Below are 26,369 nucleotides of genomic sequence, written 5' to 3'. Positions count from 1 at the left end.
TTTTAAGCTGATTCAGACAAGCTCCATGTATTAGCTCAGAAGCCTGTTCTTAAGAAAAAGGTCTAGAAGGAAAGGGAATTGCTTAAGGCCTTTTCAGAATTGCTTTGCACCCAAGTTCAGCTTTAAGTTTGACATAAATCATTGCATTTATACATATGGCCTAACTAATTCTAAACTCTTCAATGGAAAAAGCAAAGTGATTCAATTGGAAAGAGATAATCAGTTATAGGACAGCAAGGAGAGAAAATCAAGTAATGTTTTGTCAACTCTGTCTCTTCCAAAAAGTGAGGTTTTAATTCATTGACCTTAAGAAGAAGCTTCGGGATGGCTAGGTGGCGCAGTGAATAGAGCACTGGCCCTGAAGTCAGGAGGACCTGAGTTCAAATCTGGCCTCAGACATTTAACACAAAAACTAGCCGTGTGACCTTGGGCAAGTCACTTAACCCCAATCGCCCTCCAAAAAGCAAAAAAAAAAAAAGCTTCAAGGGACAGCTAGGTGGCACAGTGAAGAGAGCACTGGCCCTGGAGTCAGGAGGACCTGTGTTAAAATCTGGCCTCACACACTTGATACACCTACTAGCCGTGTGGCTTTGGGCGAGTCACTTAACCCCAATTGCCCTCCAAAAAGCAAAAAAAAAAAAAGCATTTATTTATTGTTTAAAGAATGGTAGGAAGTGGAAGCATGGTTATATCATTATATAAAGTGAATCTTTAGATTATATGGCTCAGACTGTACTATAAGAATTTAGAAAAAGAAAAATTCCTTGTTGGAAGACAGTAGTGAGGGAATGTAACATAGAGATGGTGTGAGATTTAGATCAGTAGAAATCAAGAAGATAGTATTACAAGAGGAAGAGGCAACATGACCAAGAGCATAGACATCAGAATAGATATATAAAGTTTACCAGGCATTGAATACATGGTGAAAAAGTATTTTTAAATCCTGATATATTGATGAGGGATAGTGTTGGGTTTTTTTTTTTAATTTTTAAAATTTGAGAGGATGGGAAGGATGAAGCAAATAGATTTCATATAGAAATTCAGTAGGGATATATGTGTAGTCTTATACTTGGGTAAGAAAAAAATCAGTTTTTAGGGTGGCCAGGTAGCACAGTGAGTAAGAGCACTGGCCCCAGAGTCGGGATGACCTGGGATCGAATCTGGGTTCAGGCACTTAGCACCATACCCAGAAATAACTGGCCATGTAACCTTGAGCAAGTTACTTAACCCCAATTGCTTTTTTAAAAAAATCAGCTTTTGAAGTACAAGATGTTGATAGTATTTATGTGACTCCTTAAGGTTCACAGTGTGTTTTCACAAATAAGAAGAAAGGGTAGCAAGAAGGATAGAAAAAATCATCTCACATAATCAGGGTACAAGTCTAAGAGAGGAGAATTAGAGAGTAAGTAGTACAGTAGTAGGTGACATTTGAACCTCACTCTCATCTGAACTGGTTAAAAGAGGGAATAATATGCAAGCATACTGAGTTGGGTACAGAAATACAATTCATTCAATATAGAAGACGGAAGCGGGGGTTAAGAAAGAATGTAGAAAGGGAAGAATTTGTTATTTAGTCATGTCTGACTCTTCCATGGCCCCATGGGCCATAGCATACTGGGCCTTTTAATAGGATCCATGGGATTTTCTTGGGAAAGATACTGGAATGGTTTGCCTAGTTTTATTAAGCCACACAAGCTCCTCTTCCACAACAAGGCAGTGATCCAGGAGGGTCTTGTCTTGGGCAAAACAAACTCTAAAGATGTACTTAAAATATTTATAGCAGCTCTTCTATGGTGGTAAAGAATTGGAAACTAAAGGAGTGCCCACCATTTGGGGAATGGCTGAGCACCACAGTGATAGAGGATTTGTGAAGAAATATGAATACAAATTATACAAATGAAACATTTCCATATTAGCCTTGTTGCTCATGTGCTTTCGCACCTACATACACACACACACACACACACACACACACAAAATAAGGTTAAAAAATATATGTTTCAGTTTACACTTGAAGTTTAGTTTTCTCTGGAGGTAGATTTGGAACTGTTATGAATCATTGTAACCAAGTCTTTACAATTAATGTGTAGAATTAATTAATTGTGTACAATGTGCTACACTGTTAATGTGTACAATATTCTCCTGGTTAATGTGTACAATATTCTCCTGGTTCTGGTGTGTATAATATTCTGGTTCTGCTCACTTCACTTTGTATCAGTTCACATATGTTTTCCCAGGTTTTTCTGGACCCATCCTACTTGCCATTTCTTACAGAACACTAGTATTACATCACATTGTACTGCGATTTGTTCATCCATTCCCTAGCTGATGGATATTTCTCCCTCAATTTCCAATTCTTTGCCACCAAAAAAAAGCTGCATTAGATATTTTAAGCCCTTTCCTTTTTTCTTTGAACTCTTTGGGATACAGACCTAGTAGCATGGTATTGTTGGGTTATCAGGTATACCCAGTTTTATAATCCTTTGGGTCTAGTTCCAGATTGTTATCCAGAATGCTAGTAGAACCATGGGATTGACATTTTCAATTATGAAGGGCTTTCTTAGGGAGGACAGATTAGACTTAATATATTTGGCCTCTGAGGGAAGAACAAGGAGCAATAAGTAGAACCAACAAAGAAGTGAATTTAGACTTCGTGGTGGAGAGCCACTTGTTGAGTATGTTTGTTTTGTTTTGTTTTTACACTTGTTGAGTATGTTATAGCTGGGATTCCTTTTGTTTATGGATTGGATTTTAGGTGGCCCCTGAGATACTTTCTAAATCTCAGATTACATGAATCTGACTCATTTATCCAGTGTTTTAGGTATTGCCTTCCAAGTTAGTTACATCTGCAAATTTGATATACCTACCAGCTATGCCTTTATCCAAGCCACTGTTAAAAATTTTCAGCAGTAAGGGCCAATCACACATACCCAGATATATGTGGTTTCCACTGGAAACCTGTTACATTGACAATTCATGCAATTAACAATTAATTAAATCTTTTGTGTCTGGTCCTTCATTTAAGTTTTGATCTCATCTAATTTTATTATCATCTAGTCTAAATCTTTCTCTCTTCTACCCAGAAAATATAATACATGTTATTTTATCAAAAACTTTAATAAAATCTAGGTAAATTATATCTACAACATTCCTTTATCCACCATTTTAGTAACCCTGTCAAAAGAGGAAATAAAATTAGTCTTCTATGACTTGTTCTTTATGAAGCCATGCTGACTCTTTGTAATCATCTCCAATCCTGAAGAAGTAATTTGCCTTAGTTTCCTTATCTTTAAATGGAGACAATAACACCTATCTCATAAGGTTTTTATGAGGAATTAAACAAGTTAATATATATACAACACTTTGCCAACCTTGAAGCACTATATAAATGCTAGCTAGCTGTTTTTATTGTTGTTATCCTCAACTATCTCTTTAATGATCCATTCTAGAATTTTGCCAGAAGTTGAAGTCAAAAAATTACTAACCACTCATTTATATGTTCTTCTATTCAGTGGAATAATATATACTTTTCTCCTATATATATCTCCCAATTTCATCGATCTTTCAAATGTCACTAACAATAATTATTTGCCTATTCTTTTAGAACCCAAGGGCCTGAGGATATAATTTATTTGAACCATGTGATTTGAATTCATTGAGGATAACTAATAAAATCAAATCTTCTAGTATAAAAACAGGAGCAGTAGTGAATATTATGAGCCAAATGCTAAACTCCTTGAGAAAGGAAAAATGACCTTGGGGCCAATAGATAAATAGCATTTGGATATGGCATTGGGTGATAAATCTGAATAGAATGAACTTCCAAAATGCAAAAGGTAATAAAAATAGCTAGCAGTTATATAGTGTTTTTAAAGTTTGCATAAATGGTTCATTCTCTATTTCATGTTATAATATTCTGAATGGATTATTTTAGAGAAGTGGTGTAAAATAATAAACACTTTGGAAATACATAGTAAAATGATATAAACCTATTTTTCTTTCCATTTCTTTATCTGTGTTTAGCTAAAGAATTAAAATCTCTTCCTATACTGACATTTATTTTTGGCATTTAAAATATTCTGAGAATCTTCACTTTTTATAAGTGGTCATTGCTGCGTTAATTCATGTCAACATAAAATAATTTTTTTAGAAGTATACAAATATTGCAATAGTAAAATTAAGGTAGCATGTTGTTGTGGGAAAGGCATTGACCTAGGAATCAAAAGACCTACTTCTTTCCTAGTTTTGCTTAGTAGCTTATTGTGTGATGTTGCACAATAGCATCCAGACTCAAGTGTCAAAGTCAGTAAACATTTACTAAGTGCCTTTTTTGTGCCAGGCACTGTGATAAGCACTAGGGAAACAAAGAAAGACACAATAACCCCTGCCTTTAAGGAGGATAATAAAAAGAAGCTAAAAAGAGGTGAGGAGGAAAGAGAGAAAAAGGGAGGTTATCCAGCTGGGGGAATGATGAAGTCCTGTAGCCAAAGTGGTAAATGATCTGAAGAAGCAGAAAGTTTCAGAGTCAATTTCATTTTGCAGAATGTTGAGTTCTGGAGATCGTGAAGTCTAGGAAAATAGCTGGGTAGGAAATGATGAGGTGAATTTTCTGGTGCCCTCTTTAAATGGTGGATGATCTGGGAGGAACTCTTCAATTTTTGTTCTCTCTCTACTCTCTCCAGGCAGAGGAAAGAAGGGGCTTCAGAAACAGGGAATACTGAGGAGATATGAGTTTCAAGGTTAATTTTGTTTTACAGAATGAAATCCAGGAAAGTAATTGGTTAGAAAATGATGAGGCCCATCCTCATTGGACATTAGTCTATTGGTCTGCAAAATAAAAAGCTTAAACTCAATAACCTCTAAGGGATTTTCCTTCTCTAAGGTTCCATGATTCTACAACTAGGCCTTAGTGTGAAGAATTCTAGGTTACCTCTACCTTGTGCAGCTTTGAACAAATCACTTAATTTACTCATCTGTAAATAGGAAATAAGATACTAATTTGTCTCAAGGTTTATTATTTTGATATATTAATTAAAAGAGACATTTTGAGTTAGAAAGTTAAGCAGCAGGAAGCATGTGATTAGCTCCTAATTATTGAGTTGCCTTTAGGTCATTTCTAGGTTAAAGTGAAATTAGAATGAATTTACAGGAATCCCATCCTTTCCGTAGCACAATACAAAGAATGAAGGATTTGTAGTCCGAGGATCTATGTTAGAATTTCAGAACCATTTACTTTCCACATATATGAACTTAGGTAAATCAATACTTCTCTCCTCTGTAGGTCTTAAATTCCTTATCTGTAAAATGAGAAGGTTAGATTAGATGATCCTACAATCCTCCATTTCCCATTCTCATTTCTGTCACAGTGAGAGCTAAAAGTGACATCAATTGCTAGTCCATGGAACTCTTATCCAACATTAGGAAATGAGAGACTAGTATAGACCTGAATTTAGGAGTGTTCTAAGCTCTTAGAAGAATATGAGAGAATATTAAATAAAACACCTCTTAGGAATACTTTGCAAAATATTGTTATAAGAATTTCAATTTCTCAGAATGTTGATTATAGTTATTATTTTTCTGGTTAAGGGGTAGAGCCCTCCTCACTAGTTTGGAGGAAGTAATTACAGATATACTCTGAGACATTGATTTACATTCTTACCTTCATTAGCTGAAAAGATACTGTTTACACAAGAGAGGAAACTGCCTCTCTCTGATTTGCCTCTTTTCTTTCCTTTTCTCATTAGCCCAAAGAGCCGGCTGATACAATTAAAGAAAGAAAAACTGGAGTATACTCCTGGAGAGCATGAGTATGGCTTATTCCCAGCCCCTATTCATGTCGGTGAGTACTATGCATGTTTTTGCTGGAAAATAAGTGGAATTTAAGTGAAACTTCTTTTTGTCTTCCCTTTGTTATTCTTTTTACGGGGTCAAGCTCTTTCCCTGCTGATACATGACATTTACATTGCCCGACCTGTGGTAGTCTCCAGGGCTTGTATTTGTCTAATCAGCCACAGTGGGACACACTACCTTGGCGCTAGTGGTGTTAGTTTGGTCTCTTAAAGAATGAAGGACAACAACCAACTCCTAACAGCCCTTTATGAACTTTTCTTGCTCTTGAAGTTTGAGATGTCAGGTACCACGTCAGGTATGCTGTCAAAGTTTTAAAAAAATTTAAAATAAAAATACCAGTCTCTGAGAAAGGTCCCCTAGCTATTGAATCACCAGTTTTCTCATCTAAGAAAACTCATACATCTACTTAGCAATTTTATTAAAAGTGATTCCCACTTCAAAAGGAAAAAAAATAAATTAGATCAAGCCAGTGTTTCTTCCAGTATTTCATAGGGATGAGGTTGATATGCTTTATTTTCATTTACTTGTTAAATTATCAAGGACTCGCTTCTTGTATTATAGTTTTCCCAAGTCAGATGGAGTTAGAAAGATGAAATCAGACTTAGTTCTTTTTTTTCCTTGCTTTTTGTAGGGGAGAAGGCAGGGCAATTGGAGTTAAGTAACTTGCCCAGGGTCACATGGCTAGTAAGTGTGTCAAGTGTCTGAGGCCGGATTTAAACTCGGGTCCTTCTGACTCCAAGGCCGGTGCTTTATTCACTGCACCACCCAGCCACCCCCAGACATAGTTCTTTACCCCATGGAACAGAGTACATGCACAGATACAAGACTAATTATGGAAAGTTCCAAGGAGATATCAAGATGAATGTTATCGGGAACTCAAAAAGAAGGGGAAAAAAATCACATTCATTTTAGGAAATCAGGGAAGGTTTCATGGAAGACATAGCACCCAAGTTGATTGTGATACTTTAACAGACTGAAATGTTAGGAAAATAGGGGCAGCTAGATAACACAGTGAATAGAGCACCAGCCCTGGAGTCAGAAGGACCTGAGTTCAAATCTGGCCTCAGACACTTAACACTTGCTAGCCGTGTGACCTTGGGCAAGTCACTTAACCCCAATTGCCCTCCAAAAAGCCAAGAAAATAAGCCATTCCAAGCAGATGGGATGTTATGTGTAAGGGTATGAAGATGAGAGAAGGCAGTATGAGAACAGGGGATAATGAGTCACGTTTGAGTGAAATGCAGAGTTCTTGAAAGGGAGAAACAGATGCTCTCCAAAATGCTTCTGGGTTCTTTATACCATTTGGAAGAAAAGTGTCCCTTCTTGTCAGAGCCAACTTGTGCCCTTGATCCTATCACTTTCCATTTCCCATATCTTACATAAGATTGCCTCATTAGACACTCTCTCACCTTCATTCTCTCCCAATCAATTGATTCCTTCCATGATGCAGCATTAAGTAATGGCTAGAACCCCTGCACTTGTAGACAGATCCTTTTTCAGATCTTTAGTAGCTGTTAAGTCACTTAACTTTTCTGACCCTGTACCATGTGCAACATTCTTCTGGTTCTGCTTACTTCTTTGTATCAGTTCATATAAGTCTTTCCAGATTTTTCTGAAATCATCCTGTTTGTCATTTCTTTTTTTTTTTAATTAATTTATTTAATTTTAGTTTTCAACTTTCATTTCCACAAGATTTTGAGTTGCAAATTTTCTTCCCGTCTCTACCCTACCCCCACCCCAACATCGCCAGCCCACTGAATACCCCCTCCCCCCCTCCGTTCTCCCCTTTCTCCTCCCCCCCCCCCCCCCCCCCCAACTTTCTAGTAGGGCAAGATGGATTTCTATACCCCAGTGCTTATATATCTTATTTCCCAGTTGAGTGTAAAAAAACTTTTTTTTTTTTTAAGCAGTTGGGGTTAAGTAACTTGCCCAAGGTTACACGGCCAGTTTTTTTGTGTGGGTGTTAAGTATTTGAGGCCAGAACCAATCCCGGGTCCTCCCGACTCCAGGGCTGGTGCTCTTACTCACTGCACCACCTAGCCGCTCTGAAGATTCTTTTTTTTCTTTTCTGAGGGCACTTGAGGTTAAGTGGCTTGCCCAAGGTCACATGGCTAGGTTTTGTGTTTTGTGTGTGTGTGTGTGTGTGTGTGTGTGTGTGTTAAGTGTCTGAGGCAGGATTTCAACTCAGGTCTTCTTAACTCCAGGGCTGGTGCTGTATTCACTGCGCCACCTAGCCACCCCTAAAGTAGTATTTTTTTTTTTTTTTGCTTTTTGGTGGGCAGTTGGGGTTAAGTGATTGCCCAGGGTCACATGGCTAGTTTTCTTGTGTGTGTGTGTGTGTGTGTGTGTGTGTGTGTGTGTGTGTGTGTGTGTGTTAAGTGTCTGAGGCCAGATTTGAACTCAGGTCCTCCTGACTCCAGGGCCAGTGCTCAAAAGCTGGTTTTTTTTTGAACATTTGTTTTTAAAATTTTGATTTCTAGATCCTTTCCCTTCTTCCCTCCTCACCTACCCCCCCCACTGGGAAGACAAGCGATTCAATGTAGATTGTACATGTGTAGTTAATGCAAAACATTTCCATGGTAGTTATATTGTAAAAGACTAATTATAAATCCCTTCATTCTTTCCCACCCCCCACTAATTTTATTTTCTCCTTTGACCCTGTCCCTTTCAAAAGTGTTTGCTTCTAACTACCTTCTCCCCCAATCTTCCCTCCCTTCTATCATCCCCCATCTTATCCCCTTCCCCGCTACTTTCCTATAGGGTAAAATACCCAATTGAGTGTGTATGTTATTCCCTCCTTAAGCCAAATCCAGTGAGAGGAAGGTTGACTCATTCTCTTTCACCTTCCTTCTCTTCCTATCCATTGTAAGTCTTTTCTTGCCTCTTTTATATGAGATAATTTACCCTATTCTATCTCTCCCTTTCTCTTTCTCCCAATATATTCCTCTCACCTCCTAACTTTATTTTTTAGATATCATCCCTTCCTATTCAACTCATCTTGTGCCCTCTGTCTATGCATACATGTACACACATATACACACACTCACATATATATTTATATACACATACACCCTCCTATACGTACATATATATGTATATATACAAATATGTATTCCCTTCAACTATCCTCATACTGAGAAAAGTCTTAGGAGTTACAATTATCGTTTTTCCATGTAGGAATGTTAATAGTTCAACTTTAATAAGTTCCTTATAATTTCTTTTTTGTGTTTACCTTCTCATGCTTCTCTTGCTTCTTGTATTTGAAAGTCAAATTTTCTGTTCAGCTCTGGTTTTTTCATCAAGAGTGTGAGATCCAGGGGCCGCTAGGTGGCGCAGTGAGTAAAGTGCCAGCCCCAGAGTCAGGAGGAGTTCGGTTCCGGCCTCAGACACTTAACACCCACACACACACACAAAACTAGCCGTGTAAGGGCAAGTTACTTAACCCCAATTGCCCTCCAAAAAGGACAAAAAAAAAAAAGAGTGCTTGAACCTCTATTATTTTGAACTTCCATGTTTTCCCCTGAAGTATAATACTCAGTTTTGCTGGGTAGGTGATTCTTGGTTTTAATCCTAGCTCCTTTAACCTCCAGAATATCATATTCCAAGCTCTTTTATCCTTTAATGTAGATCTTGTGTTATCCTGATTGTGTTTCCACAATACTCAAATTGTTTCTTCCTGACTGCTTTTAATATTTTCTCCTTGGCCTAGGAACTCTGGAATTTGGCTTTAACATTCCTAAGAGTTTTCTTTTGGGGATCTTTTTCAAGAGGTGATCATTGAATTCTTTCACTTTCTGTTTTGTCCTCTGGTTCTAGAATATCACAGCAATTTTCCTTGAGAATTTCTTACACAATGATTTCTAGGCTCTTTTTTTTTTATCATGGCTTTCAGGTAGTTCAATAATTTTTAAATTATCTCTTCTGGATCTATTTTCCAGGTCAGTGGTTTTTCCAGTGAGATACTTCATGTTGCCTTCTATATTTTCATTTGTTTGGATCTGTTTTATTGTATTTTGATTTCTCATAAAGTCATTAGCTTCCATTTGCTTCAGTCTATTTTTGAAGGAATTATTCTTTTCAGTGAGTTTTTGAAATTCCTTTTCCATCTGGGCAGTTTGGCTTTTTAAGGCATTCCTCTCTTCATTGGCTTTTTGGGCCTCTTTTGCCATTTAAGTTAGTCTATTTTTTAAGGTGTTATTTTCTTCAGTATTTTTTGGGTCTCCTTTAGCAGGCTGTTGACTTGCTTTTCATGATTTTCTTGCATCATTCTCATTTTTCTTCCCAATTTTTCCTCCACTTCTCTTACTTGATTTTCCAAATCCTTCTTGAGCTCCTCCATAGCCTGCGGTCAGTTCATATTTTTCTTCGAGTCTTTTGATGTAGGAGTTTTTATTTTGTTGTCTTCTTCTAGTTCCGTGTTTTGATTCTTTGTCCCCAAAAAAGGATCTATGGTTTGATTGCACTTCCTTTGTTTGCTCATCTTGCCAGCCAGTTACTTGACTTTTGAGCTCTTTGCCATGGTAGAACTCCACTTCCAAAGCAGACAGAACTGTGTCCCAAATTTCTGGGGTTTTCATAGCTGTTGTCAGAGCTATGAAGAGGGAGTCCTCTCTACAGCACCATAAGCTCCACACACTAGCATTCCTCACCCCAGGATCACTACCCAAGACTTCGTCCCAGATCCAAGCAGGTCAAAGAAAGAGTGATTCCTTGGCCCCTACAATCTGTAGGCCAGGAGCTCCAGAAGCAGCCATGTGGCAGTAGCTGCTGCCACCCCGCTGCTGCCTCCTCTGTCACCCTGAGGGGAGGGGTCAGACTGTGCTTTTCTCTCACCCAGTTCCAACAGAGTTCCCTACTGACCTTTTACTTTCTCTTTGGCATTTATGAGTTGAGAAGTCTGGAAACCACCACAGCTGCTGATGATTCACTATCCTGAAGTCTGTTTTGGCTGGTCTGGGCTGGGACTGTGCTCAGCTCCCAACCTGGTATGATAGATCCTTCCTGTTGGCCTGCCAGGCTGCCTTCAGTGGGAGAATTGTTTTTCTCTGTCACTTTGTGGGTTCTGTAGCTCTAAAATTTGTTTAGAGTCATCTTTTACAGGTATTGGAGGTGGTTGGAGCAGGAGCACAAGCAAGTTCCTGCTTTTACTCTGCCATCTTGGCTCTACCCCCTGTTTGTCATTTCTTATAGCACCATAATATTCCATCACAATCATATATACAGTAGCTTGTTTAACCATTCCCCATTTTATGTATATCCCTTCAATTTCCAATTCTTAACCACCTCAAAAAGAACTGTTACAAATGTGTACAAATAGGTCCTTTTCCCTTTTTTATATGTCCTTGGGATGTAGACCTAGCAGTGGTATTACTGGGTATGCACAGTTTTATAGCCTTTTGAGCATAGTTATAAATTGCTCTCCAGAATGGTTGGATTAGTTTAAAATTCTACCAACAGTACATTAGTATCCTAGTTTTCACACAATCCTTCTGACGTGGTTCAAGGGGTCAGGGAGTCCCTGAACCCCAATAATCAGAGTCCCTGGAAAGCAGTCTGGAATGAATTCACAGACTTAAACATTCTTTAAGTCAAGGTGGCAAAGATTTATTGTTACATATAAGTGAGCAAGAGTTCTTAAGGAACTGGATGTGATTTTACAAATTGGGGTTTGAGCACAGGCACCCAAGCACTCCATCACTTCCAACATTTATCATTTTCCCTTTTTGTCATAGTCAGCTCTCCATATCTTGAAAATATTTTGTATATGATAATCACAGACATTAGAGGGGAACAGTTAAAGTTTATATAGGATATTCTATAGTATAAGAAGTATGCTAACTAGGTGAGTCAGGGTGGGCTTAGGGAGTGGTTAAGGAGTGGTCAATTCTTAAAGGAAAATGCACTTTTAATATCTCCTTTGCAGGCATATTGCCCAGAATTCACCAGGAAATAGTTGGGGGGGGGGGTGTGCGGTGGCACTACATGGAGGTATGGTTTTAGACTTGAAATTTCACTAAGTCAGCTAGAGGTCAGGGCTGACTGAGAAATACCCAGGCTGCCCCCATCAATGCCTTGTTAGACAAGATAGATGTTGGGAGTAACAGTATATTCCAGGGATTCAGGATGTATATAATAAGCTAGGGAGTATATATATGTGACTGAGTCTAGGACACATATGATAGGTGTGACACAGCTGAGTCAAACTGCTAAATTCTGTAGGTGCAGCTGACTCCTGTATCAGGAAGAGAGACAAGTATTTTGCTAGGGCATGCTGCCCTTGAGCTAGAGAGAAAGTGCCTGAGACAGTGTTTTGAGACTAGGGAGAAATGTGATTTTGGAACTGGATGTGATTTTACAAACTGGGGTTTGATTACAGGCACCCATCACTTCCAACATTTATCATTTTCCTTTTTTGTCATAGTCACTTCTCCCTATCTTGAAAAACCTTGACTCTGCCTTCTAATCCTTTCAAGCTATCATCCTCCATCTCTTTAAGAGTAAACTTGAACAAGGAACTGCCTCACCTCATCACTATTTGTTTCTTAAGCCTTAACAGTGTGACTTCTGACACCATCTCTCTACTGAACTGCTTTTCATGGTTACTAATGATGTATTAACTATTAAATCTGGTGTGTGTGTGTGTGTGTGTGTGTGTGTTTTCTTGTCTTCCTCTTCCTTGATCTCTCCACAGCTTTTAATGCCATGGACCACCCGCTTCCTCCTGTCTCCTCCCTGGCTTTCTGTTATGCATGCTCTCTGTTGTCAGAAAACACTTGAAATATTTTGTATATGATAATCACAGACATCAAAGGACATAAAAATAGAGCAGTAGTAAAAATATTTATCTAAGAGAGTACAAATGTATGTGGGTTAAGTACCAAACTCAAGTGTAACTAATCCACCTTACCTGTCCTTTTCTTTACCATTAATTTATCATTTGTATGCTTTTAAACTTTAGAAATTGAAGTTCTGATTTTGAGTGGAAAGGATTTAGCTTATGCTAAATTGAAATTCATTCTGCTTCTAAGAGAAGCATACTTGCTTTTTGTCACTGATTTCTTTTAAGCAAGTGTAGTTGCCCCCTTGTTTTTTTTCACACCAAAGCTTTGTATATTTCTTATTAAATAATTCCAATGTCTCAGAAATTTTTGAAGCATCCTACTTTCTAACCTGTGTGAAATATTGGGGAAAGATTTCCTCCCCTCTAGGTTTATTCTCCATTTTTATAAGATAATTCAAAGAAGGTTGGAATTGAAATTGATTGGAGGTTACTGGATTGAGGATTTGTGGTTGATAAAAGTAATTTTTTTAATTTTTAAATTGCAAATTTTAAATTTTAAAAATTAACTACACATACAGAGAATGGAAGATTCCTAACAGTAGTTGATTTTGGGGGGTTTTGTTGAGTCTTAAATCATGTGCTAACTGTAGCTGACCAAGAAAGTTGATACATTATCAGGCTTTACTAATAGAATTATAGTATCTGAAAGGATTGATTCATAGGATATCTTAAAGAGATGAGGATACTAAATGCTTAGAAAACGTCTGTTATTACTGAATGGGGGGAGTTGAGAAAATTCTAGCAACGCCTGACCAATATACCTACCCTCTTTATGAGAATAATACTCTATGTACTGAGGGCATCTTGATGAAAGTCAGGTAAAAGACAGACTTTCACAAGTAATGATAGATATCACACCATACGTTTACAGTTACAGTTAACTGAAAGGAACAGATAATGTAGATCTAACTGTGTTTATTGTTTCTTGACCATAATAAAGAGATTGATTCTGTAGAACAGAACTTGAGAGAGCATGGTATGATGGAGTATTCCTTGATTTGGAGTTAGAGGACCTGACTTTGAGATGTGCCTTCTCTTTATTCTCTGTATTAGCCTGAGCAAATCACTTAATCTCTCTTCTCTTAATCTCACATTTTCTTTCCCAAAAATGAGAGTTTTGATTTGATGGCTCCTAACATTAACTTCTAGCTCTAGAGATCTGATACTATGATACCTTAAAGACTTTCTTCCAGTAATGCATATATTAAAATCACACAAGATTCCTTGAAGGCTATAACAGCAAGGGTGGCTTTTCCTCATGAAAGAAGTCTAGGGTAGTCCAAATAAAAGAGGTATTCTCTAAAGGAATTCCCTAAGGTTCTTTCAATATTCTTTTTTGTGTATGTGATAAGGTACTAATTATATGAAGAACCACAGTATTACAAATCCTTCTAAATGAGATCCATAATCATGCAAGATCAGCCTAACCACAGAGGAAGAGCCAAGTGGATAAAGAATAGCTTTGGTCCAGACTATGATATGTCTCCTTAGTACTTATGTGTTAGACAAACAGTATGACTGTATAGTGAACTGGGCCCAGAATTGAGTAAGAAGACAGTGGATTTGATTTCATTTTTTTGAAACTATTTTAAGGAACTCTCCTTGATATGGCAAATAGTATCTGTCTGAAACAAAGAACCAACATATAAGCCAACATTATATATAATAGGATAAAATAGAGATATTTTCAGTAAGATCAGAGATAAAACAAGGATGTGTTAATAGTATTACCACTGTTATTTGCTGTAGTGCTAGAATTGCTACTTACAGCAATATGGCAAAAAGAAATTAAAAGACCTAAGTGCTTTTTGCAGATGATATAGTGGTTTACTTAGAAAACCCTAGAGCTAATCAAAAAATTAATTGAAACAATAACTTCAGCAAATTTGCAGTATATGAAATAAATCCCACATTTTTTAATATAATCGGACAAACCAGCAAGAACAAATAAATTCATTTAAAATAACTACAAATTATATAAAATACACACAGTAGGGACGGCCAGGTAGCGCAGCAAGTAAGAGTACCGGCTCTAGTGTTGGGATGACATGTGGATCGAATCTGGGCTCAGACACTTATTACCTACCCAGAAACACCTGGCCGTGTAACCTTGAGCAAGTTACTTAACCCCAATTGCTTAGGGGCAGCCAGGTGGCTCAGCAAGTAAGAGCACCGGCTCCACTGTTGGGATGACCTGGGGATCAAATCCGGGCTCAGATACTCAGCACCACACCCAGAAATAACTGGCTGTGTAACCTTGAGCAAGTTACTTAACCCTGATTGCTTAAAAATTAAAAAAAAAATAAAATAAAATACAGTTGTACTATGTTACTATAACTCTCAGAGACTTTACATAATATAAAATCAGTCCTAAATAGTTGTAAAAATCATAATTGTCCATGAGCAGGACAAACCAGTGCAATATAAATGACAATACTACCTAAATTAATTTACTGATTTAGCCTATCGAACCTTTCAAAGGTGACTTTATGGAGCTTGTTGGCCCTGAGATTCTAACACTAGTGCCCTCTTAGTTAAGGTTGAATTTTGGAAGAAAAGGTACCCGAAATCATGAACATTTGTAAAAAGTGATTTACCTACCCAAACTTAGCAAGGATTTGCAACAAAGGATATAGTGACATTTAGCTTCTCTAGATGTGGGCTTCTTCCCCTCCCTCCTACTCCTTTCTCCATCTGAAACATGGCTGGTCATTAGGTCATCTGGGTATGGTAATTCTGTGGCTTTACATGCCTGCCACTTCTAAGAACCCCATATTCCATGTGGCTGGGACTTACTATGCCCCTAGATAACTAGGAAGCTACATCAGGAAAGTTGAGGCCAATCAAGTCCCAGGGGCATCTTTGTCTTATTTCAGGTAAAGCTTCCCCATGTTGTAGGTAGTATGAAAGAAGTTAGAGAAATAAATGCTGGTTCTGTTACAGAGTTAGAAGAAAATTAGATTCGTCTTGTGGAACAAAAGGTCCAGAATTATGAAAAATAGTGGGAAGCAAGAGGAACTAGCAGTACTAGGTGTCAAAGTATATTACAAAGCGTTAATCATCAAAATAGTTTGGTACTGGTTGAAAAATAAAAAGAGGTCAGTAAATAGAAATGAGGATCATGTAACGTACAGGAGAAAACAAACCTAGTAGCCCTGGTGTTCACTAAACCCAAAGACTGCCCCTCACACCTTAAACCATATGTGATTAGCTCCATGTAAGGTACTTAAATTAGATATAAATGATTATGCTGTAAAAAATGTTAGAAATAAGGAAGAAATTTAATTTTGGATATCTGGTTAGGAGAAGAGTTCCCGTCTAAACAAGGGATAGAAAGGACCACAGAAGATAAAATAGATAATTTTGATTGCATAAAACTTTAGTTTTACATACACAAAAAAAACCCTAATGCAGTCAGAATTAGAAGGGGAACAGTTAACTGGGAGGGAAAATGTTTGCAAAAAGTTTCTCTGAAGGGGCGGCTAGGTGGTGCAGTGAGTAAAGCGCTGGCCCTGGAGTCAGGAGTTCCTGAGTTCGGTTCTGGCCTCAGACACTTAACACCCACACTAAAAAACTAGCCGTGTAACCTTGGGCAAGTTACTTAACCCCATGTAAGGGTTATGGGATTTAAAGATCTTCCATGCCCCGTTGGACTTGCTGATGTAGCAGGAAGGGGCGGAGCAAGAGCAAGAGGAAGCGGAAGCCAAGCTAGCGTTCCTGCGTTGGCTGGCGGTGGTGGTGACGGCGGCAGCAGCAGAGGCAGTGGCAGCGCGAAGCCCTTTTTGAGTTAGGACTGCTAAGGACTTTCTGCTAAGGACTCCTGCTGAGGACTGCCAGGGGCCGGAGCTGCTGGGAGCGCGCTTCCAGGACGCTGGGTGGTTGCTGTGTGTGGGGAGAGGAGGACCTTTGCCTGAGGTAGCCTGTTCTGTTTTAAAGGCTTGAAAATGTGGGTGCTTTCTACTTTATCTACCTGTGCCAATATCATAACTACTCTGATGGCTTTCACTTTCTGGTTTTGGGACTCAGTCTTTTGGTATCTTAATAAATTTTCTAGTTTATTTCCTCATATGGCAAACATGACGTATTTTGTAATGGATAATTATATCAGCATATTTGTAATCTCTATAGGCATTGTGAATATGGCATTGCTGATACACCCCAATTGCCCTCCAGAAAAATGCAAAAAAAAAAAAGGCAAAAAAGTTTCTCTGGTAAAGGTTTCATTTCCAAGATACGTTTTTAAGGACAAGAGCTGTTTTCCAGTAAATAAATGGTCAGAGATATAAATGGTAAAATAAATGGTAAAGATAAGAATAGTCAATTTTCAATGAATTTAAGATTTCAACAGTCGTGAAAAAATGCCCCAAATCATTAATAATTAGAGAAATTCAGATTAAAGCTACTGTTTCCACCTCATACCTATCAGATTGTCAAAAATGATAAGAAAGGAAAATGATCAATATGGGAGGGACTGTGGGAAAACAGGCACATTATTTCACTGCATGTGAAACTTTGAACTGGTCCAGCCATTCTGGAAAGCAATTTGGAACTCTAACCCCCAAATCAGTTTACTGTGCCCAACTATTGACCCAACTGTAATCATTCAACAGTTAACAAAAGGAGGTTTACTTATCCATAGTATAAAAGGACATTCAATAGGACTAGGCATTCCAAACCTACTGAATGAATGAGTTGAGCAAATCTCCCATCTCAGTCCACCAGCTGAGGTTCTGAGAGCTCCTCTAGCTTCTTATGGGTGGCTGCTTTAAACTCTGGTGGGTGGAAGATGAAATGACTGAGGAAACAAAAGGTTCAATCTTCCAAGCATATCAATTTATTAAGCAGTACATGCCAGTTGCCTAAAAAACCAGGACCAGACCTCCTCAACCTAGGCCTGGACTCCAAATCCTGGGGGAGATGGGCTTTTATACATTAAAGCAATTAAATAGACCAATTAACTAAAAGGAAACAATACAGTATTAGGTAATCTTGATTTCTAATTCTGTGAAAGAATAGGGCCTTTCCAAGTTGGGAGGGGAGAGCAAACAGGTACAATTCTCTGAATTCAGAAAAGGAGGTATCAAAGTGTCTGTAAATAACCAAGGGAACCTGGGAACAATAACTGATTGATGGAACACTGAGCCAGTTTTCAGATAAGACATATGGGTTGCTCAAGATGTACACTTGTGAGAAAACTCCTTGCTTCAATCTTTGGATCTGACTCAGTTTCTGGTGAGTATAACCTAGTTCCTTAGTTAAGGGTGTCTAAACAGCAGGTCGAGGTGGTTGTTTCCCAGCCACACAGGGCTAGGTTCAAATGACATAACAGAGTTTTCTCCCAATTCCCACAATTGAATAAAGTTTTCTCACAGACGGAAGTTGGAGAGGAAATTGGACTAGACCCATAATTGAATAGAAAGGGAACTGAGCTAGTTCCAGAATTGAGTCACAAGATGGAATCAGTGTGGTTCACTCAGTTCCTTCAATTTCCTCAGTACTTAAATGATGAGGAAGTGACATCAACAGTCTGAGCTCTTAGTCCCCTGAGCATACCAAGTCTAAAGTAATATATCAGTATCCTTTAAGGGAAAACTCTCTTAAAATACATAGGGGGAGGGATTAAGATATTGCTCCTAAAGAGTGATATCAGCATAGGAAAAAAACCCATTTGTACAAAAATATAATTTTTCTCTTTTCATAGTGGCAAAGAACTAGAAACTAAGGGGGTACTCATCAGTTAGGGAATGGCTAAGCAAAATATAATATATGAATATAACAGTATTTTTGCACTCTTAAGAAATTATAAAAATGGATACTTTCAGACAAATCTGGGAGGTGTGAAGTAAGCAGAACAAGGACAGTTTATACACTGTCAAGGACATAAAGGCAGATACGGTGACAGACTTTAAAACTCTGATCAGTAATTGATTAGCGATAAAACATGCTAACCACCTCACAAAGAGATGATAGCCTGGATGCAAAATGAGACTTAAGGGTTTTGTTTCTGTTTTGTTTTTTCTTTCTCTTTTTCTTATGAAGGGTTGGAAGGGAGAGAAAATAAATGCTCATTAGAAAGAATAAAATTAAATTTAAAAAAGAAAGCACACAATGCTTTTAGTAATTCCAGACTTCTTCCCTAAATGGAGACTTTCTGTTTTAACATTGATATTCCCACAAAACTGTATGATTGCAGGTCATAGATTATTAAAATTTCCAGAGAATTAATGTTACCGACCACCCAAATTGCCAAAGAGAGGCTCCTGGTTAACAAGTAGGCTGCAGGCTGTTACCAGCGATGAATTATACATGAAAAACAGTGTGAAGAATATCATTACACACATACACATACAAATATATGCACACATATATTACACAAAATATGCATATATACATCCATATACACATACACACATATACATAAAACCAGCAGAAAAGGCCAACTGATTATATAGCTAGAGCAAGGGATAAATGCGAGTATGCCTCTTCCCCTACCCCACTCCCCACATACCCCCAGCTACATTTTGATTCACACAATGTGAAGAAATCTAAAGGAAGCCCTCCCCTATGCCTATCCCATTTGGGATGTTGGCACACAGGATATATAAAAGAACATAGTCAAGAGCTCCAACACATAATAAGTATAGATGGGTTCACTTCTGGGAGGATTGTCCACATTGATGAAATCATTGATCCTTTTAAGTAGTTCTCTAGATTGTGGGAATTACTATCTCAGTACTGCTCAAACCACATCTAAAGTATTTTGTTAGGTTCCAGATGTCACATTTTAAGTTAGACATTTGATATATTGAACTATATCCAAAAGAAAGCAAAATAGGTTAGTAAAATAGAAGCCTTGTCAGAAGGTGAACGTTTAAAGAAAGTAGTTATACTTTTTTTGTCTGTCTGAAAGAGGAGTTAGGGAAGGGCATGATCAAGCTGTATTCACATATTTTAAAGGTTACTATTCCAAAATAAATTATGGTTAAACTTATTATCCTTATGTTGATTCTTGATGAAAAATTAAATCAAAGTAGATAGGAATTTGCAGATGTTCTTCTGCAACAGCTAAATGTTCACAGTTAAACAGGTGAAAAAAGTGTAATAAGTACAAGATCTGACTTTATTTTCTGCTTATAAAAAACAATTTGATTCAATAAAAGACATAGTATGCCATTTATTAAGCACTTGTATGCCAGGAGTTTGTTCTAAGTGCTGGGGATACAAATACAAGCAACAAGAAAAACAGTCTCTGCCCTCAAAAGGGCCTACATCCTAATAGAGGAAGATAAAATGTGAAAGAGAAAGGGAGAGGGGCATGAAAGGAGAAGATACCCATGTAGGATCATGGTGTCAAAGTCAGGAAAGTTGGAAGCAAAGCCAGGAAAAACTCACCAAAACAAACAAAACACACACAGAAAATAGGGCAGCTAGGTCCACAAAGAATACTGGGTTTGGAATCAGGAAGACTCACTCATCTTTCTGAGTTCAAATGACTCAGACACTTACTAGCTGTGTGACCCTGGGCAAGTCCCTTGATCCTGTTTGCCTCAGTTTCCTCATCTGTAAAATGAGCTGCAGAAAGAAATGATAAACCACTCTAGTATCCTTGCCAAGAAAACCCCAAATGAGGTCATAAAGAGCCAGACACAACTGAAATGACTACAATTATCAGCTGTGACTAGGACACTGGTTATGGAATTAGGAAGATGGATTCAGATAGCTGTAAAGTGATTTACCCTAGACTTTTTCTTCTGTAAAGAAGAAATGGGAGAAAAAAAAAGAAGTGGGAGAAGGGTCAGGAAGTCTGTTCTGTGGTAAGAAGGTCACAGACTGATGAATGTTCCTAGATGAGGAAACTACAGTTATTCAAGTATGCTAGCAAAGTTCAGAAATTCAGAAGCAGCGTGAGAAGGAAATAAAAAATCTGCAAGACTGTCCAACAAGGTACCTCCTCTGTATAAATTGAGATTATAAAAGATTCCTTGGTTACTTAAGTTAACACGATAGACTTATCTGGTCATTCCATGATTATCAGATAACAGAAAGCCATACACATACCCAAAGTATCTGCCAATATTATTGTGGTTATCCTTTAGAATCACAGAATTTAGAGTTGAAAGGGAACTTTAGTCTAGTCCAACCCATACCAGAAAGGAATCATAACTATATACAACTAGGTTGTGATTTAATGCAAATTTTAATAAGAAAATTAGATTCAGTGTATATTATAAAATGATACTGTATTATATTTAATGCAAACAAAGATTCAGTTAATGCAGCACATGAAAATAATCAAGAGATGTCATCCATCTACATTTTCCTCTTTTGTGTGGATGATATGCTGTAGTGTACCATATTACCAACAATTATGTTTTTAAAAAAATTTTCAAAAAGACAGTCTTTTTTCAGATGGAAACACTGCAAGCACAAAAGAAGAGACTTGTTATTATGTTAAAATGGAACTTTGATATAATTAAATGGCATGAACATTGTCATAAAATTCTAAAATAGGATGAAATGTTGGAATGCCTAAATCTATATTATTAAAAATGCAACCAAAATAAAAGAAAAATGAAAAGTTACACCAACTTTCTGTGGTTTTCAAACAAGGAAATGAGTGTTATATAAATGGAGCATCTTTTAGCTGTATGGGTTGAAAACATTGCAGTCAAAACATATTCCTCTTAGCAGAGCTGCCATTCAGACAAAAGCTTTAAGTTTAAGGAAATGAACGCTAATGCAAATGAAGTGGGTAGTAAAGAAACTTACTGCAAACTTTTATTGGTTTGATTGTTACTTTAAAAAACAAGTTCACTTGCATAATGTTAAAATTACTAGAAAGTAGCCAATGCAGATGGGGATACAGCAGCAAAATAAGCAGATACTCTGAAAAACATAGTCAAAGAAGGTTTATACACTGATCAGCAAATTTTTAATGTACATAAAACAGGCTTATTCTGGGGAGAGAAAAAAAAATGTCTTCCAGAACACATATTTCTTAGAAAAAAACTCATCCTGGGTTTAAAGTGTCTAATGATCACTTACCTCTTTTTTTTTTTTTTTGTCGGGGGAGGGCAGGACAGTTGGGGTTAAGTGACTTGCCCAAAGTCACATTGCTGATAAGTGTTAAGTGTCTGAGGCCGAATTTAAGCTTAGGTCCTTCTGACTCCTGGGCTGGTGTTCTATTCACTGCTCCACCTAGCCGCCCCAATACTGGTTTTTTTTTTTTAGTAACTCAGAAAGGAATTTTAAATTAAAACCATTGTTGTTGGTTGTGTTTTTTTAAATAGGCAATCTTAAAATAGAAGAAAAATTATAACAATAATTTCAGGTTCTGTAGTGGTGACATAAAAAAGCATGGATGACTAACCCTGTTTTTGAAGACTGGTTTTCAGGTTATTTTAGCACAGTTATTGAAAAATATTGCAAGGGGGAGAGCACAGGGGCCCAAGATGGCGGCCAGCCGTTACCAACATTTCCTCAATCTCTGTGAGGAATGGCCTTTGGATGAGACCAAATGGGGCCAAGAGTTGGGCGCTTAGCAGTCCCACAGGATATCCCCTCCTCCAATCTGCTCTCTCCCATATTTTCTCTCCTACCCCTTTTGACTTTTCCAGTGGATCTCTATGCCTCAGTGCCTGTATATCTTATTTCCCAATTACATGTAAGATGGTATTAATAATAGTGTGTATATATATATATATACATATATATTTGAATATTTGATTTTAAAACTTTCAATTCCAGATTCATTCCCTTCCTTCCTTGTCACCCACCCTTACTGGGAAGATAAGCAATTCAGTATAGGTTGTACATGTGTGGCTAATGCAAAACAATAACATAGTAGATATATATATTTCCCTCCCTCCTATCGCCCCTCCCACTTGTTTTATTCTCTACTTTGATCCCATCCCTTTTCAAAAGTGGGTGCTTCCAACTTCCCTCCCCCCCAGCCTGCCCTCCCTTCCATCATCCCCTCTCTCATCCCCTTCCCCCCCTATTCTCCTGGAGGGTGAGATACCCTATTTAGTATGTATTTCACTCCCTCCTCAAGCCAGATTCAGTGGGAATAAGGTTGATCCTTTTGCCTTCCTATTCTTCCCCTCCATTGTAACCATTTTCCCTTGCCTCTTCTGTATGAGATAGTTTACCCCAATCTGTCTTTCCCCATCTCCTCTCATTATATTCCTCTCACCTCTTAATTTCACCTTTTAAGTATCATCCCTTCCTGTTAAATTGGTCCTGTGCCCGCTATGTATACCTGTAAACATATATACACACATTCATATATGTATTCATATGCCCATATACCCTCATATATAGATATATATATATATTTCTAATCCCTTCAACTACTGAGAAAAGTTTCATAAGTTACAATTGTTGTTTTTCCATGTAGGAATGTTAACAGTTCAACTTTGATAAGTTCCTTATGATTTCTTTTTCCTGTTTACCTTCTCATGCTTCTCTTGCTTCTTGTATCTGAATGTCAAATTTTCTATTCAACTCTGGTTTTTTCATCAAGAATGCTTGAAAGTCCTCTATTCCACTGAATGACCATATTTACCCTGAAACATGATACTCAGTTTTGCTGGGTAGGTAACTCTTGGTTTTAATCCCAGCTCCTTTGACCTCCGGAATATCATATTCCAAGCCCTTCGATCCCTCAGTGTAGAAGCTGCCAGATCCTGGGTTATCCTGATTGTGTTTCCACAATATTCAAATTGTTTCTTCCTGGCTCCTTGTAATATTCTCTCCTTAATCTGGGAATTCCAGAACCTGGCTATAATATTCCTAGGAATTTTCTTTTGGGGATCTTTTTCAGGAGGTGATCGGTGGATTCTTTCAATCTCTATTTTGCCCTCTGGTACTAAAACATCAGGGTAGTTTTCTTTGAGAATTTCCTGGAGGATGATTTCTAGGTTCTTACTTTGGTCATGGCTTTCAGGTAGTCCAGTAATTTTTAAATTATCTCTCCTGGATCTATTTTCCAGGTCAGTGGTTTTTCCCATGAGATATTTCACATTTCCTTCTATTCTTTCATTTGTTTGTATCTGTTTAACATCATCTTGATTTCTCTTTAAAGTCACTAGCTTCCCTTTGCTCCATTCTAAATCTGAGGGAATGATTCTCCTCATTGAGCTTTTGAGATTCTTTTTCCATCTGGCAAATTCAGCTTTTTAAGGCATTCTTCTCCTCATTGCCTTTTTGAGCCTCCTTTGCCATTTGAGTCAGTGTGTTTTTTAAGGTATTATTTTCCTCAGTCAGGCTATAGACTCTCATTTCATAATTTTCTTGCATTGTTCTCATTTCTCTTCCCAATTTTTCCTCTACTTCTCTTATCTGCTTCTTAAGGTCCTCTATGGCCTGTAACCAGCTTGTATTTTCCTTTGAAGCTTTTGGTGCAGGAGTTCAGACTTCACTGTTTTCCTCCTGTTCCATGCTTTGCTCCTTTTTGTCCCCAAAATAGGAGTGTAATGTTGGAATCTCCCATCTGCTTTGTTTCCTTTGCCTGCTCATTTTGCCACTCAATTACTTGACTTCTGGGCTTTTTGCCACAGTAGGACTCTGCCACCAGACAGGGGAGCTTTTGTCCCAAATGCTGGGGTTTTCTCAGCTGCCAGAGGTATTAGATGGGTGCCCTCACACTCTCTGGCAAGCTGGACACACACCCCAGGACCTCCACCCTAGACTGCAATCCTGATCCAAGCAGGTTAAAGCAAGAGCGATTACCCCTCAGACTGGTGCTTGGTCCCCCTACACTCTGCAGGCCAGGAGCTGAAGCCGCCACGTGGCACTGGCTGACTGTGCCCATGACTCAGCAGCTTCTCGCCCCGGGGGTAAAAGCCATGCACTCCCATTTACTGGTCCCAAAGTCCAGACTGCACTGGCTTCTCACTTTGTTCTTCGCATCTATGTGTTGATAAATCTGGAAACCGCCACTGCTGCTGCTGATCTGGAGTCCCTCTGGCCCGAGGCTGGCCAGGCCCACCCTGGGGCTAAAGCATGGGGATGGGCTCGCTGCACTGTATTCTTGCCGGCCTGCCGGGCTGTCCTCAGCAGGAGGCCAGCTTCTCTATGGAATTCTGTGGCTTCTGCAGCTCCAAAGTTTATTTAGAGTCCCCTTTTTACATGGATTGGGGAAGGTGGAAGCTGGAGCCCGGGGAAGGTCATGCTTCTACTCTGCCATCTTGGCTCCGCCCCCCTCACCCAACATAGCCTTTTAAAAATTAAATTGCTTCTCTTGTAATATAGTGATCTCCCTGTCATAGAAAGTGATCATTTAGAGATAACCACATTTCATTGATTCTGTAAAACATATTCTTACAGATCAAGCTTGCTAAGACTAGAAAGGAAATTAGAACAAAATGCATTATTGACCCCTATATTAAAAAAGCAACAGCAACAAAATCCTCCCCACTCCCTAAAGATACAAGATTTTTCCTGTGATCAGGAGACATAAAATCAAACAGAATTTTTTTTTGTTTTTTTGTTAAAGCTAATATGGCCACTTAAATATTTAAATACAAAGTAGTTTAGGGGGAATCCAGAAAAGCATCATCTAGAAGACAGTGCTTGAGCAGTGTCCTAAAGGAAGGAGAGAGGCTGTATGAGTAGGAGAAAAGGAAAGAGGCGAACAGGCATGTGGAGGCAGCTAGTGTAAAAGCACAGAGACGGGAGATAGGGTGTGATGAATGAGGGGCAGAAAAGACTAGTTCGGTACTCTGTCTCAGAGTGTAGAAGGAGAGTGAGGCTGGAAAGATAGATTGAGGTCAAGGTATAACAAGCTCTAAAAGCTAAACAGAAATTGATATTTTACTCTAGAGGCATTAGGGAGTCATTGGAGTTAATCAAGTAGGAGAATCACAAGGTTAAATCTGCATTTAAGGAAAATTACTTTGGCACGTGTGTATGTATAGGATGGACTGTGGTAGTGAGAGACTTGAGACAAGGAAGCAAATTAAGAGATTATTGCAGTAATATGGGTGGGAGGTAATATAGGCCTGAAATAAGGTAGTAGCTGTGTGAATAGAGAGAAGGGCCTGGGCTGGATGCTAGAGATGTTGTGGGAGTAGGGCAATATTTTGGCAACTTCGTTGGATTTGTGGTATGAGGGAGGCTAAAAAGTCTGAGATAGTGCTGAAATTTTGAACCTGGATGATAGAAAGTCACCTTCTTATCTACTAAGGGGGGTTGGGAATAGGAACAGGGATGGCAGTAAGTAAGACTGGAAAAGTTTAGGTCATAATGGGCCTTAAATACCAGGTAGAGAATTTTGAACTTTCTTTGGTAGGCAGGTAAGGAATTTTTTTTGGTAGCCCCTGAAGATTTTGAAACAGAGAAGTGACCTGATCAGATTTTTGCATAATGAAAATTAACATGACAGCAGTATGAAGGATATTATATGTGAGGGCAAAAGGTTATCACATTAGTGATAGCCAGGTGAGTAGTAGTAAGGACCAGAGGAATTAATGAGTGTGAATATAAGATAAATTTGCCTCTGGGACACTCTGAAACATCCCCAGAAGTTTAATAGCTGGCATATTGCAGTCTCATGTGGAATATAAAACTATTTATTTGACCTTTTGTTTCCTCAAGGGTTTCAACAGTATGAAAGAGGATCCAGAAGGTTTGGGGAAAAACTTTCTGCCCTAGCAGCTATCTCCATAGTAATAGT

General features: G+C 38.2%; 1 protein-coding gene across 5 annotated transcripts in view; it reads left to right on the top strand.

The window, feature by feature from the left end:
* Window positions 1–26,369, top strand: part of ASH1L (ASH1 like histone lysine methyltransferase) — a 268,283-nt gene that overhangs the window by 162,967 nt on the left and 78,947 nt on the right. For all 5 annotated transcript variants that reach the window (XM_069078224.1, XM_069078221.1, XM_069078222.1 and 2 more), the window contains one exon: window positions 5,745–5,839. In XM_069078224.1, coding sequence (XP_068934325.1) covers window positions 5,745–5,839 — 95 coding nt within the window. The remainder of the gene's footprint in view (window positions 1–5,744; window positions 5,840–26,369) is intronic.

This window comes from Petaurus breviceps, unplaced genomic scaffold, assembly GCF_028583685.1.
Source record: "Petaurus breviceps papuanus isolate PSGF00001 unplaced genomic scaffold, PetGlider_PUasm1.0 91023, whole genome shotgun sequence".
Taxonomy (NCBI): Eukaryota; Metazoa; Chordata; class Mammalia; order Diprotodontia; family Petauridae; genus Petaurus; species Petaurus breviceps.
This window is presented reverse-complemented; position numbering and strand designations above follow the sequence as displayed.